General features: G+C 38.1%; 2 protein-coding genes across 2 annotated transcripts in view; both read left to right on the top strand.

Moving 5' to 3' along the window:
• The first annotated feature begins 23 nt into the window (after nucleotides 1-23).
• On the top strand, nucleotides 24-2,913 carry LOC134671670 (glutathione S-transferase E14-like). The gene is made up of 5 exons (XM_063529495.1): nucleotides 24-206; nucleotides 594-750; nucleotides 1,035-1,232; nucleotides 2,242-2,358; nucleotides 2,714-2,913. The coding sequence occupies exons 1-5, from the start codon at nucleotides 136-138 to the stop codon at nucleotides 2,894-2,896; spliced, it is 726 nt and encodes a 241-aa protein (XP_063385565.1). The 5' UTR covers nucleotides 24-135; the 3' UTR covers nucleotides 2,897-2,913.
• Nucleotides 2,914-3,646: 733 nt separating this feature from the next.
• LOC134672175 (epidermal growth factor receptor substrate 15-like 1) overlaps nucleotides 3,647-21,134 on the top strand; it is a 38,763-nt gene continuing 21,275 nt past the window's right edge. Inside the window, exons 1-5 of the mRNA XM_063530075.1 lie at nucleotides 3,647-3,786; nucleotides 4,216-4,260; nucleotides 10,959-11,093; nucleotides 15,350-15,448; nucleotides 16,011-16,178. Coding sequence (XP_063386145.1) covers nucleotides 3,760-3,786; nucleotides 4,216-4,260; nucleotides 10,959-11,093; nucleotides 15,350-15,448; nucleotides 16,011-16,178 — 474 coding nt within the window. The 5' untranslated portion in view covers nucleotides 3,647-3,759. The remainder of the gene's footprint in view (nucleotides 3,787-4,215; nucleotides 4,261-10,958; nucleotides 11,094-15,349; nucleotides 15,449-16,010; nucleotides 16,179-21,134) is intronic.

Raw genomic sequence — 21,134 nt, 5'->3', positions numbered from 1 at the left:
ATATGCAAACTAAGCATAAGGTTACATATGGATGAAAGAGCTCTTTTTGTTTTCAAGAGGCGTCATTGATCATCATCGTCATTGGTCAGTTGACCTCGGAGGAGGGAACATTGCGTTGCGTTATCTTTTGGTAAAATGGCTTATTTTAATAATTTCCATAACTTGTTCCGAGTGATAACCAGATGCTGCAGTACGAACTCGATAGTGTAAGTAATTTGTTGTTAATTATGTTTAAACATTAACAAAGCTTTTTACTTTGTATCATATGCACTATGCATGGCCAGGGACTGTCTCATTTCAAACATAGATAGTTAGACCAAGCTAAGTTGGCAGCGATTTTGATAGCTCAGACTGTGCAAGTGTTATTTAAACGTCAAAATTGCGATATGAGCATCGATTCAAGTTTGACCCTTATATGACACGGAATAAAGGTAAAAACGTGTATTCATTATTTATGGTAATTGTATTGTACTCCCCTTTGTGTTTATTGCTTTGCGTAGTTTTTGGTTATTAACACAAATTAAGTTGATTTAGTTACTTTGAACACACTATATAAATTATGCAACTTACTTGTGAATTGGTATTTTTTGTAGGAACAAAACTATGAATAACAAATTAATCTTGTATGGGGATGAAGTATCCCCTCCCGTTCGGTTCGCCCTGATGGTTGCATCCGTGTTGGAGATCAAGTTAGATTACCAACACGTAGACCTTTTTAAGGCAGAGAATAAATCTCCATTTTATACAAAGGTAATGTAAATTATTGGCGCTTACATAAATATATATACCTACTTTATATTTATACGTATCCGCTCTAAGATTTACATGTACGTATAGTCACGCTCTGTGATTGTTATGACCCAAAATGATTAGGGTTCTAGCTAATTTGGACATTCTATATAGTCATAAGATGGTCGTAAGTATTAAACAACCAATTTAGCTACGGCCCTAAACGGCTCAACAATCGCAGAGCGTTGATAGTATCTTTCAGTTGATATTATTTAGTATTAAGTACGCATTCTTTTACTTTATAGATTAACCAACTACAAAAAGTACCCGCGTTGCAAATCGGCGATGACGTCATTTGTGACAGTCATGCCATTGCATTGTACCTATGCCGCATCGGAGAGGGACGGCGACTGTACCCAACAAACCCCATTACAAGAGCAAAAGTCGACCAGACCATGTTCTTCAACTCTGGCACGTTGTTTCCGATTGACAGCTATATATTTGTGAGTATTATGAATGTATTATGTATACAATACAATACCAAAGAAACAGTAACTATAGAGTTATAAACTAATAAGGCATATAAACCCATATTCAGCAGATAAATAAATACAAATACAAATAAATTAAACTATAGATAGACGACACCCGGACCAGAGGTCTAATCGAGTAATCGCCTACCTACATTTAGGACCTAGAATATATTAGGTAGGTAGTTGGTAGGTAGGTATATACCTACCAATATTCTAGGCACATTCTAGCTTGGTCATAAATTACTTCTAAGCCTTATTTGTCAGAGTTATTCGCGGGTTTCCAGAATAATTGGAATAGTTCAGTTCAGTTCAGTTTTTAGTTCTTATGGCTTCTGTCCGTTGGGACAATTTTGCCAGTGTCAAGGTTAGGGGGCCAAAAGTACAACTCCAGGTCTTGATCAGTGAGTATTATATTCTTTGGTCTTGATCCCTTGATCCAGTCCGTGTAGATAATCTTACCTATTCAAATTCATTCTGCTCCACATTATGTCAGTGTCACAGTCATACACATCTAAAATTAAAATTAGACTCCATTACGTTTCAAATAATAAGTCTGCGAAGGAACGAAATAGAATTTTATTTAGAATCTTGATATAATGGAGAGCTTTCCAGGCGAGTACTGATAGAGTTAGACCAAGAAAAGTCTGCAGTGATTTTGATAGCCCGCGCAGTGCAAGTGTTACATATTTTAAACGTCTAAAGTCTATGATATTATGACGGGAAAAGTTGTTTAACCAAGAAAAGTCTACAGCGGTTTTTTATACTCGTACTACGAGTTAAACAACAACTTTGCCTCCTTGTAAAACAATTAAATAATTATAGTTGGTCAAGCAGATCTTGTCAGTAGAAAAAGGCGGCATATATGAAAAATGTAGGCGCGAAGGGATATCTTCTCATAGAACATTTGAATTTCGCGCCTTTTTCTACTGACAAGATTTGCTTGACCATCTATATCACTTACCGTGTTTACTTTTTTTAGACGGATTATTTTCGAGGCAAGTGGCCTGCCAATGATGTGAAGATTCAGGAGTGGCACTCTGCGGTGGATCGTTTAGAGCATCTTTTGGTCAATCAGATGTGGTTGGCTTGTGACACGGTAATATGAAGTTGCATTTTTGTGTTAAATAAACTAATTTAATTGTTTATATTTAGAATATAGAAATTTGTTAATAATTTGGTTTATTCCGAATGCTTCAGTTGTAGGGTAAATTGAAAATCACCTGTAATTATATTATAGTTTGTCAAACCAAATTGTCAGTCAGTAAGAACCAGGAAAACTAAACTCATCCTTTTCTTTTGGGTGCTAGTAGCTAGTAGTAGTCTATGATTGAAATGAGACAGTCCTTTGACAAACTATAAATTAGAATAAATTATTGTCCCTCACGTCACGGACGCACGCGTATAGCACATTTATGGATTACATCACGATATTCACGATATTTTATTTTCAGGTTACACTTGCTGATTTGTGCTGTGCAACAACAGTAAGCTCGCTACAACTATTGTTACCCCCTATGTTGGACCGACATGTTAAAGTTAAGCAATGGTTAGACAGGTTTCAAAAGCTCTCTTGCTATGAAATAAATTTACGTGGATTAGAGCGACTGAAAAGTTGTATTTGTAGTTTAGAATAAATATTCGATTAATAAAAGTATATATCGTGACGTGACGTCACGATCAACTCACCTATTTTTGAAATTTCTATTCGATTTATTAAATAGAACTTGTGTTTAAAAATCACTCCCATCTGTGTTTTTCTAATAATTATCTGGTGCTTTATTTTATGCATGGTGTAAAATAATTTATTTTAACTACAGTATAATATCCTATTTGACAATACCTACCGCAAAAACAAGGAATAGTTATTTGTTTTACAAGGGGGCAAAGTTGTTGTTTAACCGCTCGTGCGAATATTGATACCCGAGCAAGCGAAAGATTCCAAACTTGAACCACGAGCGCAGCCAGTGGTTCGAAAATGGAATCTTGAGCGTTGCGAGGGTTTCAAAGCACGAGGGTTAAAGAAAAGTTGCCCCGAGTGAAACACAAAATTTTTCACCACACCAACCCGAAGCAAAAATTGAATGTTAAATATCAAACAAAATCAAACCAAATCAAATCCAAATGAATGTTATTAAATATTTATCATCCAAAATCATCATTTAAAAGTCAATTTTACCAGCAAACAAGAAAACAACTCAAAATTTGCATTTGATTAATTTGCCTCACATGTGAATAAAATGCAACTTTGCCATCAGTTTTTGTAGCGCAAAGTAAGCCTTTCCGAGCTGGTGTGGTAAAAAAAATTGTCTTCTCGATTGTACTTTTGCCTCCGCCTTTCCGAGCTGGTGTGGTAAAAAAAATTGTCTTCTCGAGTGTACTTGTGAGAAGTCGAAAGTCGATTCCGAATGTTTTTATTGGTGTTGGCAACATTCAAGCGAAACGTCAAAACTCTGTTGCCTATGGACTCTATTGATTGGTCAATGAGGAGATGTAAAAAATGGCTGCCTTGCATTCTCCTACTCAGGTAGAATTAATTAAAATTAAATAGCCCGTGTTGTGCAAATTAAACAGAGTTATAGCACAGAAGACAATTTATTAAGTGATCTACAATATCGACTAGTAAACTTTGCGCGAAGAAGAGAAATGTTCTGAGATATTCAGTGACAAAGTTTCGTGAACTTAGTTGATTTACGCTGCTTCAAATAATATTGAAATTGACTGCTTTAAGCAGTCCGTGTTTAATAGTTATCTTTGTTATACAGTGTAGTGAATATACGTGGTGTAATATACAGTTTAAAACCTAAACCAATCAGTAGTTCCGTAATTATTTCGGTTTCAGCTGAATGTCACGAACTGACCAAATGTCACACCCTTCGTGTGATTGAAAATACTTGTTTTAAGAGTTATCACGCCGGGAGTTTAGTGTTTCAAAATGTGGCTTGAACCGTTGCAGGTGGCCGGGAACCACAGCGCTATATACGAAGCGTATTATCATCAGGTATGAGAGATATTTTAAGTTAAGTACTAGTGGATACAGGCAGTCTTGCATGTTTCTCGTTATAAACACTGCTTTACGGTTGATAGCGGGGTATTGATTATGGAATAACCACCACCGCGTCTTGTGTCCTTCGAAATCGATGTGATTTTTATAAATAATGGGATTCTTTTGGATATTCTTGCTACCGGAATGAAATGATAAATTAGAATGGCCTCTATATGAATATCTCACAGTAGTTTCTGAATTTAATAATACTATCATGCTTCCTTATCTAAGATAAAAGATGTTAAAAATGTTTTTCGAATTCTTATTGACTCTGCTGTTATCAGGAAATCCTAACTAAGGTTATTATTATTCATCTTGATAGTGAGAGCCACATATTTGATGCTAGACAATAATGATCTCAAGTACCTGTGTGTGTATGAATGAAGCATGTTATTTGGATCATTTTAATAACATATTAAAACAATTCAAATAATGAAGAGAAAGAGAACCAAACACTGATACACAAATTATATCTTTCATTTAATAAGTAAGAGTTTCAGGTGCCATTCCATCTGTCCGGATGAAAAAAATCATGGCCGGATAGGCCGGATACCGGATAGTAACCGAATACATCTTTACAAAATACACCTTGGTAAAATGAAATTGGACAGGTGGAATACCACCCTTATTGATAGCGTTATCTAAATCAATCAGTCAATCAATATTTTTTTAATGTGAGAACATAGTTGAAAAGTGTTGATTGTGCTAACGCGAGGCAAGAAGAGAAATGGCAGTCATGAAATATGTAACACAACCTATAACAATGCATACTAGCAAGTGGCTACCAGGCCCCAATTTCACCACGGTGAGAGGTGCGACAATTGTAAAATATCACTGTTACTGACATCCATGGCAGACATGGCATCCATCACAGGCATCCATGGGCTACGGTTACCGCTTACCATCGGGCGGGCCGTATTGCCGTTTGCCACCATCATTGTAATATTAAAAAAAACCTTATCATATCGAAAAAAAAAACAGATAGATAGAATACTCTTTATTGGCACACCTCAGTAAAAAGATACAAAAGAAAAGTACAATTGATTAAATGTAGAGGCAGATATTTCTCTTGCTAAGTTTATGACAATTGTCACAAGAAACACTACAATTGTCACAAAATTCCGACATATAACTCATTACCTGTCAAGAATTACCTACAATTCTTCTAATCTAAGTCTTAACAATTGTCAGAAACTTTGCAAGAGAAATATCTGTTTTTTTCCAATACAATAAAGTTTTTTAAAATAATAGTGATGGTGGCAAACAGGAATACGGCCCGCCCGATGGTAAGTGGTAATCGTAGCCCATGGATGCCTGTGACGTCAGCAACAGTGATGTTTTACAATTCTCGCACCTGTCACGATGTGAAATTGGGGCCAGGCAGCTACTTTTCTAGATAACAAATCTATTGATTGGTTAACAAACAGTTGAAAACTGTAGTAAATTTGTGGTACCATTTAAATTTTGTGGTTACCTCCACTTGAACCTTATGCCTCTGTGATAAGGTTCACAAGTTGTCAACAGATACTATTGATGATGGAATTACACTATCTGTGTAAATGTGTATGGATGACCACAATATTATATTAAAGACTGTATCGTTAAGTATAAATACAAAGAAACCAGGGTTTTTTTTTATAATTGCATATATTTATAAATAAAATAAAAGTGCTAAACTGCGTTGTATAATGCCATAACTAAATTAACTTGTTTTAGCACAATAGAATTATTGATTTTTAGCCAATTTTCTGACTTTTTGTCTGAACGTCGACATCAGGGATCGGACAGCGTCTTGGTTAAACGTTTTTGTCAACCTATTCCAATCTCGACGAAATTTTGTTTCTGATTCTGTAGATCGGCCATATTTTCGCAGTTTAGCCTTAATTATAGCCCAAAAACGTTCAATAGGCCTGAGATTTGGGCAATTCGGTGGGTTCTTAGTTTTAGGTACAAAGTTGATATTATTCTCTTTGTACCACTGCATAGCCTTGGACCCATAGTGGCAAGATGCCAAATCGGGCCAAAATAGAGTTCGATCACTGTGCTTTTTAATCATAGGTAGAAGACGTTTGTTAAGGCATTCCTTTACGTAGATATCTGCCGTCATCGTAGAGGTTGTAAAAAATGGCGTCGATTTTAGGCCACACTCGCAGATCGCCTGCCAAACCATAACTTTTTTGCCAAATTTTTCCGTGAAAATTGACTTCTCAGAGTCACTAATAACAGATCTATCACGAACTGTGTAATACTGTGGTCCCGGCAGTGATTTATAATCTAACTTCACGTATGTTTCATCATCCATTATAACACACATATTTTTCTTGGACAGAATAGTATCATATAATTTTCGGACTCTTGATTTTACTGAGCTTTCTTGTTTTTGGCTTCGTTTAGGCTGCCTTTGCTTTTTGTAAGTCTTTAAATTGTTTCTTTGCTTGGCACGTTGGACCATACCAACAGACGTACCTATTTTTTTTGCTAAATCACGTACAGACACCTCCTTATTGGTTTTGTATGCCTTTACAATCTTTCTATCCAAATCGCGGTTTGAAGGTCCTGGTTTCCGGCCTGATTTCGGTTTATCGGCGAAAGTATACTCTTCGCCGAACTTTTTGATCGCATTTTGGACTGCACCAACACTAACGTTTTCCAGTTTAGCTAGCTTCCTGTAAGTGATCCCTTTTATAGAATACCATTTGTCCACTATTGATTTCCGTTTTTCTGCTGAAAGTCCTCGCATGTTCAGATTAGAGCGACTAATAGGAAAATGAAATATCATAAGTCAAAGCCGATATTCAAGAGTATAAATTGACATCAGTTTGAATTCAGAACGTATATGTTTTAATCGAATTAGACCTCTTTAAAGTTGTATTTATACTTAACGATACAGTCTTTATAATACAAGCTTGTGTTATTTTGAAACAGTTTTATTATAAAATGTTGACCTTGAAGTTCTAATGGCTCCCAATCAATACAGAACTATTAATACAGTCAAGTATGATTCATATAAGAAACTACCTATTTTGTGTTATCAAGTGGCTTTGAATTATTGGCCGACATGCTCTAAATACTAAAACACCCTGTTACTGTAGGAATTAAACATCCACTTTAGTATAAATCAACGTTAGGGCCGGTACAGACGGGCTACAACACTACTGCAACATGTATGGGAACAACGTTGCAGTTGGCGTGTAGTCAGCATGCAGTTTCCATACAAATTGCAGTCGAGTTGCAGTCTGTCTGTATAGGCCCTACAATTTATATTTGTTCATGTTGTACAGTCGCCATTAGGCCAAGCAATAAGAAGTTATAGAGGGAAAAGCTAGGAACACAATTTTTGACTCCGTAACTTTGTTTGGACTAGTTAGGAGGTGAACATATCAAAAGTCCCCGGCCGTAGCCCCGGTGCTGGGGGGTAGAGGGGGGTAAGAAGGTCGAATTTTTCGGTTTTTCACTTATATCTTGGAAACTTTGCGTCTTAGCGACATGCCTATTAATTTAAGACAAACCAAAAGCTGATAATTTTTTTTACAAGTTTTATTCAGTCAAGTTTTTCGATATCTTGAATAGTTTTTGAGATATCCGCTCTTGAGAGTTTATTTAGGGCTTTCAATTTTATCTTGATATCTACATTAGTGAAGCTGCTAGGCCGAGTTTGGTATCATTTTCGTATAAATCGGGGGTGCTGAATTCATTTTTGGTATCACATTGACACCATTCCTAAGAAAAAACAAATTAACTTTAAACAAATACCTTTTTTTTAATTCCTCTTCACGCTTAAACTGCTCAACCGATTTAATTGAAATTCGTTATACAGATATTTTGAGTCCCAAGACAGGACATAAGATACTTTTTATCTCAATAATTATCCTTTAAACTTGTGAAATGGAGTATGGGGGGAATTCAACTTCGTCGACGAAACTGAATTCCTGAGGTTAATACTGCTTGAGGTAAGGTTTGAAGTCATGTTTGGTATCATTTTCATCTAAATCACAGATGTATACCATCCTAAATTTCATCTAAACCGGTTCAGCGGTTATTGACTCCCCATACAAACTTCCACCCCACTTTTCACACCCTCAAAAGATGCTTTTGGTTATAAAAACTATCATATGTCCTGTGTCGAGACTAAAACTATTTCTATACCAAATTTCAACGAAATTGGTTCAGCAGTTTAAGCGTGAAGAGGGATTAAAAAAAATATATTTTTTAAAATTTTGGTTTTACTTCGGAATAGTGTCAATGTGATACCGTAAATGAATTCGGCACCCCCGATTTATACGAAAATGATACCAAACATGGCCTAACAGCTTCACTGATGTAGATATCAAGATAAAATTAAAATCCCTAAATAAACTTTCAAGAGCGGGTATCTCAAAAACTATTCAAGATATCGAAAAATTCACTGGATAAAACTTGTAACTAATTTTATCAGCTTTCAGTTTGTCTTAGTAGTCATGTCGCTAAGACGCAAAGTTTCCAAGATATCAATGAAAAACCGAAAAATTCGACCTTCTTACCCCACTTTACCCCCCAGCACCGGGGCTACAGCCGGGGACTTTTGATATGTTCACCTCCTAACTAGTCCAAACAAAGTTACGGAGTCAAAAATTGTGTTCCTAGCATTTCCCTCTACAACGTTTTTTGAGCATTCATTTCCTGACCTACATCAGATATATCGGAGTGGCTAACGCGCTCACAAATATCTGAACACACGTCTATTGTCAAGGCGCTAGAGTGCGTGTTCAGATATTGTGAACTGACTGCTATGATATATCTGATGGTGAATATACCAAAATCAAAATTATTTACTGTACAACTTCACAGAAAAAGTTAAGCATTTCTGATTCTGTGAACCTCTATAGTTCGTTTTTTTAGCATTAGAAATAAGGTAACCAATCTTGATGTGCCTAAGGGCCCCCCCCCACATCTGGCGTCTTTCGAGCGTCGGCGTCTACAATAGCGTCGACGCAAATGCGCAGCGACGTCATTTTCCATAGCGCTGACCAGACGCCGACAGACGCCGGCGCTCGAAAGACGCTAGATGTGGGGGGGCCCTTAATAGAAAAACACATTTTAAAAATAAGTTACGGCAAATATGTAACATTTATGAATCTAAAATGATCATTTATATTCTTCTGCTTGCATAAGTAATAGTTATTGATTTTTAAAATCCGCTTTTCAATTAAAAGACATGTCAAGATCGCTTACCTTCTTTCAAGTTCTATCTAATGCTAAAAAAACGAACTATAGCTAGAGTGTAATCGGGAATTATCTGGAATTAATAATTCTAATACAAGCATCATGTTCACCTGGCTGTGGCACAGGACCTAGGTGATGTGTTATTAAATGTGCAAAGTATTTTGGGTTGTTAAATACAAACTCCCAATATCGACTTGTACGCAAGTGTGACAGGGAGGCAACACGTCGAACGTAGGTCCACAGCACAGATTCCATCGTAATAGGTCAGTGCCTGATTTATTATTATTTTGCACATCTGAGGGACTGAGGGAGGCACTATTCTCAGTATTCGTTTCGTATGTTTCAAAAACCGGCCAAGTGCGAGTCGGACTCGCGTTTCAAGGGTTCCGTACATTACACAATTTTTAACAATGTATTTTTTTATGTGAAACGTGAGTGAAATCTCTTTAAAAAATCCGTAGGGGTCGGATCAAAAACTAAGTAATTAAGTCCGACTCACGCTTGACTATACATTTGTAATAGGTTTTCCTGTCATCTATAGGTATAGACCTATTTTATGTATTTATTTAAAAAAATTTAGACCCAGTAGTTTCGGAGATAAAGGGGGGGGGGGGGAATGGTAATTTTTTGCCTATTCTCTTGAATTACTTCTAAACTGTTTATTCGTAAATTGTAATAAAAATATATTTGAGATCCTTACAATAAGCTCTTTCATTTGACATGTAACATGATATAGTTTAAAAATTTTATTTTTAATTTTCTCATTTACCCCCCAAAAGTGGTCCCCATGTTTAAAATTCATTTGTTTACGTTACATGTCCGTATTTGGGTCACAAACTTACATATGTGTGCTAAATTTCAACTTAATTGGTCCAGTAATTCCGGAGAAAATCGGCTGTGACAGACGGACAGACAGACAGTCAGACAGACGCACGAGTGATCCTATAAGGGTTCCGTTTTTGTTCCGTCCTTTTGAGGTACGGAACCCTAAAAATGAATTAGCAATGCCGTCATAACAATCTACATGTTATACCCGCAGTATACCACCGATCACCCTCCTGTGGAGAAATCATTTGACGTTGAATCTCTTGTCTTTTCAACAAATATCTTAGTCATTTCCTAGAACATGTAAACATGTCAGATATTTTGTAATTTATTGTAATCATGTTTGAATCATATGAAATTGTAAATAATTCTTCTTCATGCTTCTTTGCTTCCTGTTATACATATGTATACATGCTTGTATAGTTGTATTTGTATACCCTCTATTGGGTATAACTCGTAGAAGGATTAGAAGGGCCTACTTCACGTACCTACAAGGGCCTGCCGCCAACCACTTCATTCGTTCGTCTATCGGTCGAATAGGTACACAGGTGTTATAGAGAGGCAATGACATTTCGATGTTCGCCATATTCATATCTTTGGAGCCATGTATCGTGTGGTGTTTGCAGGTGGACCCGAACGCGACGGGCGCGGTGCAGGCGCCCGACGCCGCGCGGTTCCTCAAGAAGTCCCGCCTCAGCGACGTCGTGCTCTCCAAGATATGGGACCTCTCCGACCCCAATGGCAAGGGATACCTCGACAAGGTAACTAACTACAAGCACTTCAGTTAACTACATGCACAGGATCAATATTATTTTGCGTTGTCTAGTGAAGGTTGTCTGTGTATCTTGTACAAAGACTGTCAGATAATTTTACGGTTTTCGTTACGCATTATAGATCAGTCTACGATAACGTACTGAGAGACGAGAGAGGTGGAAAACGATTCAAACGGACGTCGAAAGGCTTTTATTGTCAGTTGAGATGACAATAACATACTAAACTTCGATAAGTGATCAGTGCCAGAAAATAGATGTAGGATTCAACAACATAGTAACTGTTAATGTACGTATTGATAGACATCGTTTCACAGAAATCTGTCATTCCACTGAAAGGCATATTAACGGAGGTGGTTCGTCGGTTGGGCCTGAATGTAACTGACGTTCCATCAAAGAGGCACGGAGGATGGTTCTGGGCTGAAATATCGAAACCGAAACCGGAAACAGTACCGGAAGTACCCGCGGGAACCTTGCTCGCCGCGCCGTTCGGGCGCTTGCTCTATATATATATGGCATGAATGTCAGTTTTTAGGCTGCGTTTCCAGTGTTTCCACCAGAGATCGGAGGAGTGTTTGTTAAATCATTAAGAACCTATAGAATCACTTAATTTACCTATCCTCGCTCAGCGCAGCCTTTTCTATTGGTTTGTAACGAACGCCTCCCTCGATACCACATCCTCGCACATCTTCGGTGGAAACGCAGCCTCATTGTTTACGGTAAGAATCTGTGTATATATAGAGATTGGTATCTGGAGATTAAATTTCGTTGGCAGAACCACAATAAACAGGTGTATTTCTACATACAGATGTGTCAGCCAGTTCTCTCTGGCGGATCTGGCAATAAATGGCGGAAAGTATAGATACAGACGTATCAGTACTGTAGGTACAGTCAGCCAAGAAAGTGGTCTACCACTTTTCGACTCTATCATCTGATTGATAGAGTCGAAAAATGGTAGACCACTTTCTTGGCTGACTGTACCTACTTGTACACCTAGTTATTTGCGCCTCTATGGTGGTATTGATAATGAAGCATCGATTGAGTTGAGACAAGCAGAGCCGAGTGCTCAGTGATATTGTGTATCCAGTAGGCACTTGGCTACTCTTTAAGTATACTATAGGGCATAGGGACGTGAGTACGTATTAGACGTGCGCGCCGGTCGAAAAAAATCGGGCGGCGGCGCGCCACGAAAAAACCCACGGCGGCGGCGTAACGCCGGCGGCGTGGAATTTTCAACTTTTCAATATACGTATAATGAGAAACCAAGATTAACCCTTAAATCAACACGGGAAAAATCTCTGAAAAAATGTGTTACATCGTTTTTTTGGTTTATTGTAGAAATATCATGAAAAAAACATATGTCAGTATGTTGGACGTTGCCAGGATCGGTGTAAATAAAAAGATACGGCGTAATGAAAAGACGTCCAGTATTTTGGACGTTGCCGAGTATAGACTACCTACTTTATCTGTATAAGGTTTTAAGTCCAATTCGTGTTTTTTTAAAATAAATATAGAATAATTGCATTTTTTAATTAGAAATACACTTACTGATAATGTCAACTTATGTAATGAATTGAAGTAAAACCTATTATTTTTATATTTTTGGAATAACTTTATAGCTCGTAGGTGGTAAAATTTTACCAGCCATTGACGTCATTTATTTAACATGAAATCAAACAGCGGATTATCCTAGGAAGCTGTAACATCTAAGCAATGGTTTTTACATTCATGCATGCACTTTTATAAAAAATTTCCTAACAAATTTATCAAATGAAATCGGATATGTCTCTTGATGAAAACAAATCCACACACAAACAGGAAACAAACACACCCACACACATTAGATCCACAGGGAAAAAATCCATAAAAATAATTTTTTTATCTATTTGGTTCATTACATAATACGGCTAGTACAGACTTTTTAAAATGTTTTGAAACACCTAACATACCAGAAAAATTAATAATTTTACTCTTCCCATACTTGGCAACGTCTAACATATTGAACTTAGCAAAAGTGCCGTGTTGTCGATTACAACGGGCAAAATACTGGACACTTTTAAAACTTGTTTTACCCATAAACAAAAAATATTTTTATGTAAATCATATTGCCACGTAATAAACAGACCAATTAGTAACCTATTACACGTTTTATTTTCACGCTGCTTAATACTGTCATAAAAAAAATGAAATATGGGTAAAATGTCAGTCTGTCGGATGCTTCCTTGCAAGTTCTGCGTTCTGTAGGACTTTTACAAAAAGATTATGTTTACACTGGTTCCCAATATTTTCTAATAAACTCATACTTAATGTGATGTGTAATGATGTCCATTATAGTGGACGTTATCGATTAAAGGGTTAAAATAAATCACGCAATGAATGTTAAAAAAAACGGAACAGTCGGAACGCTAAAGCTAGGCACGTCGCACGCGCTTTATGTCCATTGATTTTAAATGTACTCTTGCGGGCTTTGTCTCGGCGCGAATTTTAAACTACCGGCGGTGGCGGCGGCGCGCTGACTCCTTATGGCGGCGGCGCGCCGCGGCGGCGCGCACGTCTAGTAGGTATACTATGTTTAAAGCATAATCCGACACTGCGGAGTAATTCGGCACAAAGTTTGAAGGCCGTGTCTGGCGAGTGGCGACACTGTGACGAATATCCACGCATTCCGCATTCACTAAATAATCACTCCTCGATTATATGTATACGATAGCTAGCATGGCGCCACTACTCAATTGCGCTACATCTAAATCAATTAATTTCCATATGTTCTGGAATGCAGCGGTTTCAGATCCCCGTTTCATTAAGCGAATAGTGGTCATACCCTTCAAATCAAACATAGGCCCGTGACTTCCTCTGCGTAGAATCATGATGATGATATTGATACATAACCACAAATATTAGAGACATATCTTTATATCGAATTCAGATATCGAGTGGACGTGCGGCGTGTGCTAGCGACGTCGGAGGATGTCTAATTACATACAGAGTGATAATGATAAATGATAACATAATATCATTTCTCTGGCCGCCTATTGGCTTTGTCGCTCGCACACATTTCAGTATGACATGAATACGGTTAACAAATAATAAACAATCCCGAGTCTTTGTATGAACAATTTTGTAAGTGCTGTGAAGTTTGGTTGGATAATATAGTGTTGAATGTAATCTTGTTTATTGAATGATGGGCGTATGTGATAAGTTGTCAGTGCCGAGCGTGGAGTTTGTAAGGTACCATTTGACTCTGTTAGCTTATAATATTGTAAACCATATTACAAGGGCATACGATACAATGTGTAGTGTGTACTGTGTACCTAAGTGGCTTGGCTAATCTACGTGAGAGTGTGGATTTTTGAGGAGTTTGTGGGTAGTAAAGAACGTCACCCAACATAAAACAGCTGATAGCCCGTCCTGTTACGTCCCGACTCGAGGGTCCCGCCAGTTTGCTACAACATAGTAAAAAGAAAACAGTAATTTATATTACAATATGTGAATTATACAAACCATTATACAAATGTCTTCGTTAACCATTTTAAGGTCAAAAGAAAGGGTGATGACTTTAGCAGTGTATGATGGTGAGTGTCGAGTAGGTATGTTTGTGTTGTGTGTGTGTGTGCTGTAGTGCGGGGTCTCTACGACGGTGCGATGTGCGTGTACTAGTCCAAACTAGTCCAAAGAGTACTCGTACTGTTTTGTTTGTACTACGGTTGCGTGTCGGGTATCGATTGTCGTAAATACGAGACGCTTTTCGTTTCACCCTTCGCCTTCGCTCGACTACAAGTGTATTTGATTAACACATCTTTACCCAAATTAACTATAGATATTAGTTAAATACAATCCGTCAATCGTTTACTTGTTATAAATTTCTAACAGCAATACTTTAATATTTCCTATGATTTACGCTTTCAACAGCCAAAGGTCCCTTATGCTGATTTGGTTACTCGCAATGGCCTATTTACTATGTAGCCTTATAAAACCAAACTATTAAATGTTTTTTGATCGTTATTACACTATCGGACCAAAAATTTACACATAAATTCAAGATAGCGCCGAGTTTTTAATTTTAATATTATGTCCAGTCGTCGTATTCAGGAAAATACTTCCTCTCAATTCAAACAACGATTTTTTACACGATTCTGCTAAAAATGTAGAAACTCTAAATGTCGACTCTTAATCCAATCCACAAGGAGTTTACATTTTTCTCCATGATTGTTTCGCAAAAGACGCAGCATGTATTGACTTGTGTGCAGACGGGGCTGTTCGTGGCGCTGAAGCTGGTGGCGCTGGCGCAGGCGGGCCGCGACATCAACATGAGCAACATCCACGCCGACACGCCGCCGCCCAAAGTGGTCAGTACACTATACCTACCTACGGTCCTACCTACTCAACTCACACTATACTATTTTGACGTCATTTAACTTTAAAGGTAATTTTGTGGCGAGCAGGGCTTTCTATTACCGAACATTTTTTTAAATAATTTCACCGTTCGGGCGAGATTTGAACTCGTGTCCAACAATAAAAAAATGCGGATTCTATTAGGGTTCCCCTAGATATGTCGACGCGGAATCGGCAAAATACGATAGGAAAAAGCTTTATGTCCGCGCAATAAGAGCGAAAAAGTCGTCGTTTGGCTCGGCTCGCGACGGCCGACGACGCCGGACGCGTCGACCGGTTTTTCGCTCTTATTGCGCGGACATAAAGCTTTTTCCTATCGGCTTTTGCCGAATGCGCGTCGATATATTTGGGGAGACCCTTAGTCTCTCTGCACATGGCGTCGAGACGGGACTGTTATTGAACTTCCACTGCGATACGGCTGCTATTTTTCAAGTGTCGGCAACTCATTAGGTACATTAGCTTATATGTTGTTCCATATTTTATGAAAGTATCAGTAAGATGAATGTTCCCGTTCAGGGCGAGCTGCCGCGCGTCCCGGCCGCGGGCCCCCCGCGCCCCGCGGCGCCGTCCCCCGCGCCCGCGCCCGCCGCCTCGGACTGGTCCATCAAGCCCGGCGAGCGCGACAAGTACAACGCGCTCTTCGACTCGCTGCAGCCCAGTAACGGGCTCATCGCCGGTAACAAGGTGGGTACAGCGGTAGGAATGTGTCAACAGTTGGAACTTGAAACCGCGGCCTGCGACTGGTGGAATAAGGCGGAGCCATGACGGAATAAGGAGATGCGAACACTGCGATTGGCCCATTTTAATACTCTTATCTTCTTATGGATGCCGAAAATGATGTTGTAATCTAAGATGGCGTCATGCGCTCTTTTTTGAAAGTCATGGTATTCGTTTTCAAGGTTTTCGTGTACCTGGTTTGTTAGTGCACGACACCTTGCACTTTGTGACTATGCGCTGAAACTTGGCACAGTTGATTCTTAGCTGGTCTTGAGCAGAAACAGACCGGTAGACATCGAGAATCACGTCTGATTTAGTGGGGGGGGAGGGGGGAAGTTCAACGCCGCCGTTCTTCACTTGGAGCAACATTTCTCTAAAACTATACCTATTAGGGCATGTGATATATCATTTTCGGATAAATTAAGGACGAGGAATCTAGTTTTGGAACAAAAACAATGCACTTTCTAACAAAAAAAAAAGCATAAAGTAGAAAAGACTAAAAAACGTATTTTTGAATTTTTCATAATTACCAATTTTTTTTTAAAGTGTAGCAGGAATCTGAAAACAAAAAATATAGTTGTAAAGCTACACTTATTACATTTAAGAAAATATATAGTTTATTATACAAAACTATTGATAAATGGGAGATAAAAAATAATATTAAGCGTGGGTCAGAGTGATCTCAATACAAAATATTATTAAGGTGGGAAAGTTACTTAAAACTTGTTCTACAATCGTTTATTTTTTTTTAGTTTTTCATAAATAACTCGTAAACGGTAGCCCACAGCAAAAAAATCTAGACACGCGGCAGCGTGTCAAGCCAAGTTCAAGCAAAGGAACTGGCTAGCCAGCGCCAAGTGTAATATTACACGAACCACTTGGTGCCACTTTTGACCCTTCTATAACTCAAAACATCTTTAACGTAAACACATAAAACTACGTGTGTTTAATTATATCCATAAGGACATCTAGAAGCCCAAATTTCATGAAGCTAGCTCAAACGGTTATAAAGATATGAAGGTCAAAAAGTCGTAAATTTTAAGACTGACTGACAGACTTATAGTACCTAAACCTAACCTACTTCCAGATGACCTAGAAGGATGAAATTTGGAATCCAGCTCAGGTATTGTGTGAAAGCGTAGGAAAAAATCTAAAAATAAAAAAAAGTTATAAAATAGGGGGGGTCCCCATACAAAAAAAACATTTTTTATTGTGACTGACATATAAGTACCTAAACCTAACCTACTTCCAGGTGACCTAGAAGGATGAAATTTGGAATCCAGCTCGGTTATTGTGTGAAAACGTAGGAAAAAATCTAAAAATAAAAAAAAAGTTAAAAAATAGTCGGGGGGGGGGGTCCCCAGTCCCCATACAAAAAAAAACATTTTTTATTGTGACTGACTAGGCGTGTGCGCCGATTAAAAAATGATCGGCGGCGGCGTTTGCCAAAAAATTGGCGGCGGCGGCGTGTTTTCGGCGTGACCTTGACTTTCAGGTTTCTTAAGAAAATACATTAATTTGTAGTTTTTCTTGAAAATTTTATCAATGCAGGTTACTGGTCAGTTAACTACGTTTAGTTTGAATATGCTGTGGGTAAAATAGGGTTTCTAAATTAATATACGATAGGTATAATAACTTATTTTCCCTCGTAACTGGCTTGCATTAAGAGGTTACCTGATCCCCATGACCTTCGATCCGATCTGTAACTCTCCGTTTTCTCAAGCTTTCCATGGCTTATCCTATAAAAAACGTTAACAAAACAGAACTCCACATATCCATGACATTTGCTAGACTATTGTGTTTTCGTAGTTTTTCGTAGTTTCTTGTCGCACAAGCACCAGGCTCACCGAGACGTATCTTTTTTCTCGTTTTCTCATTGCTGATGCTCGCGACCACATATAATTTGTCTCCATTTCATGCGGTCATAAGCGGTATGGACTGCACAGTGCAGACTGCTGCAAGCCGACCTCTTCATAGCGTTCAACCATCTCACACATGCTGCAACTCAAGCACGTTTGCCATTCATTGGGTTTAAATTCATGTGTTTCTCCACGTCATGCGTTGGATAATATGTCCGAAGAATCTAAGGGCTCACCCATGGCATGTTGGGAAGAGATGAGTGGCGATATAAAGCTCTTTGAGAATGGAGGGTTTGCTCTTCTAGCTATCCAAGGTAGTGTTGAGTCGCTCACTCGCGAGGTACCTCATTTGTACCACTCATTTTGTTAATTTGTCGCAGTACTTCATACCGCAAAAATGTCTTACTTCACTCCTCTATTCATTTTACTCATTTACTCGCGCGCATCACAAACACCTCTTGCCACACAAATCATTCACACACTTCAAATTTCAAAAAACTCTTATCCTTTCAAATTCACTCGCGAACCTCAATTACTCATACATTCCTCACAACTTGCAAAAGAGTGGCACGAGGCGCTAGGTGCTCGCATGCTCGCCGACCTTCAAAACTCAAAATGTCTCAAATGAAGAAACGAGTAATGGCCCACACTGTCAACTGCCGAACTACAAACCTTATTGCAACGACAAAAGGTCCACCGAGAAATGCGTTGAGTTTGTACCACTCACTGCTTCTTTGTGACATGAACGTGTTTGAGGTGTACCTCAAAAATTCTTTCAAAATGAAACAATGAATTAGAAATACCCAAAGAGGGAGTGAGACAGACACGCGCCGTACTTCAATTAGACGTGCGCGCCGGTCGAAAAAAATCGGGCGGCGGCGCGCGGCGCGCCACGAAAAAACCCACGGCGGCGGCGTAACGCCGGCGGCGTGAAATTTTCAACTTTTCAATATACGTATAATGAGAAACCAAGATTAACCCTTAAATCAACACGGGAAAAATCTCTGAAAAAATGTGTTACATCGTTTTTTTGGTTTATTGTAGAAATATCATGAAAAAAACATATGTCAGTATGTTGGACGTTGCCAGGATCGGTGTAAATAAAAAGATACGGCGTAATGAAAAGACGTCCAGTATTTTGGACGTTGCCGAGTATAGACTACCTACTTTATCTGTATAAGGTTTTAAGTCCAATTCGTGTTTTTTTAAAATAAATATAGAATAATTGCATTTTTTAATTAGAAATACACTTACTGATAATGTCAACTTATGTAATGAATTGAAGTAAAACCTATTATTTTTATATTTTTGGAATAACTTTACAGCTCGTAGGTGGTAAAATTTTACCAGCCATTGACGTCATTTATTTAACATTAAATCAAACAGCGGATTATCCTAGGAAGCTGTAACATCTAAGCAATGGTTTTTACATTAATGCATGCACTTTTATAAAAATTTTCCTAACAAATTTATCAAATGAAATCGGATATGTCTCTTGATGAAAACAAATCCACACACAAACAGGAAACAAACACACCCACACACATTAGATCCACAGGGAAAAAATCCATAAAAATAATTTTTTTATCTATTTGGTTCATTACATAATACGGCTAGTACAGACTTTTTAAAATGTTTTGAAACACCTAACATACCAGAAAATTTAATAATTTTACTCTTCCCATACTTGGCAACGTCTAACATATTGAACTTAGCAAAAGTGCCGTGTTGTCGATTACAACGGGCAAAATACTGGACACTTTTAAAACTTGTTTTACCCATAAACAAAAAATATTTTTATGTAAATCATATTGCCACGTAATAAACAGACCAGTTAGTAACCTATTACACGTTTTATTTTCACGCTGCTTAATACTGTCATAAAAAAAATGAAATATGGGTAAAATGTCAGTCTGTCGGATGCTTCCTTGCAAGTTCTGCGTTCTGTAGGACTTTTACAAAAAGATTATGTTTACACTGGTTCCCAATATTTTCTAATAAACTCATACTTAATGTGATGTGTAATGATGTCCATTATAGTGGACGTTATCGATTAAAGGGTTAAAATAAATCAAGCAATGAATGTTAAAAAAAACGGAACAGTCGGAACGCTAAAGCTAGGCACGTCGCACGCGCTTTATGTCCATTGATTTTAAATTTGTACTCTTGCGGGCTTTGTCTCGGCGCGAATTTTAAACTACCGGCGGCGGCGGCGGCGCGCTGACTCCTTATGGCGGCGGCGCGCCGCGGCGGCGCGCACGTCTAACTTCAATATCGCCTCGCGTCACCACGAAAATACGTTAAAAATTAAACACGAAAGATAACAAGCGTAAGCGCTGCAAGCTTTCATAGATCTTACGCCTTTTTGATCCTGACTTACTTGTCAAAATGGCCGAATGGCGCGCGAAATGTAAGTCATTAGAACGTAGTTCGGCGTGTTGCTTCTCTGTCGCACTTGTAAATTCGTAGGTAAGTGTGACAGGGCGGCAACACGTCGAACGTGGTTCGCGGTAGGTCCTCTGACTGAGCATGTGAGCATTTACGAAGCATGCTTAAAAACAGTAAAGGATTAATACTGACCAAAATATTATTTAAATTATTGAAATATAATACGGTCCATAATGTGCTGCTGGTGTATACAAAATGTAATCATTTACATTAGTGTAGTCATTAAATAGTAAGTATAATTTACTTAAGTGTAATAAACATGTACTTTACGTAATGATTTGAACTTGTTATTGTTACTTTTACATTTTGTTACCGTTCTTCGTAAACAACGTCGAAATAAAAACCCTGTTTATCGCGTTTTTTCGTTAACCTCTATTCTACAGCTCGAATATGCAAGAGCGATAGAGAGGCATATATGTCTCTATATCGCTTCCGCACACTATCGAGCTAATATATTAATATAATAGAGGCAGATAAAGCAATTTCGATTGTCGTTTTTGCGTTAGGGCCAGCCTGTAATTCAAAAATATAGTGATTATTAATTGGCATGTTTATTTATAGACCTAATTATTCTATTTCTTCACTCAACAATCTCATCATGATAAAAGTAAAACTG

The sequence above is a fragment of the Cydia fagiglandana genome, chromosome 16 (genome assembly GCF_963556715.1).
Source record: "Cydia fagiglandana chromosome 16, ilCydFagi1.1, whole genome shotgun sequence".
NCBI lineage: Eukaryota > Metazoa > Arthropoda > Insecta > Lepidoptera > Tortricidae > Cydia > Cydia fagiglandana.
This window is presented reverse-complemented; position numbering and strand designations above follow the sequence as displayed.

Coding starts and splice junctions, on each gene's coding strand:
- LOC134671670 (XM_063529495.1), top strand. CDS start 136: ATGGCTTATTTTAATAATTTCCATAACTTGTTCCGAGTGATAACCAGA. Junction 207..593: donor TGCAGTACGAACTCGATAGT/GTAAGTAATTTG, acceptor TATTTTTTGTAG/GAACAAAACTATGAATAACA. Junction 1,233..2,241: donor CGATTGACAGCTATATATTT/GTGAGTATTATG, acceptor TACTTTTTTTAG/ACGGATTATTTTCGAGGCAA.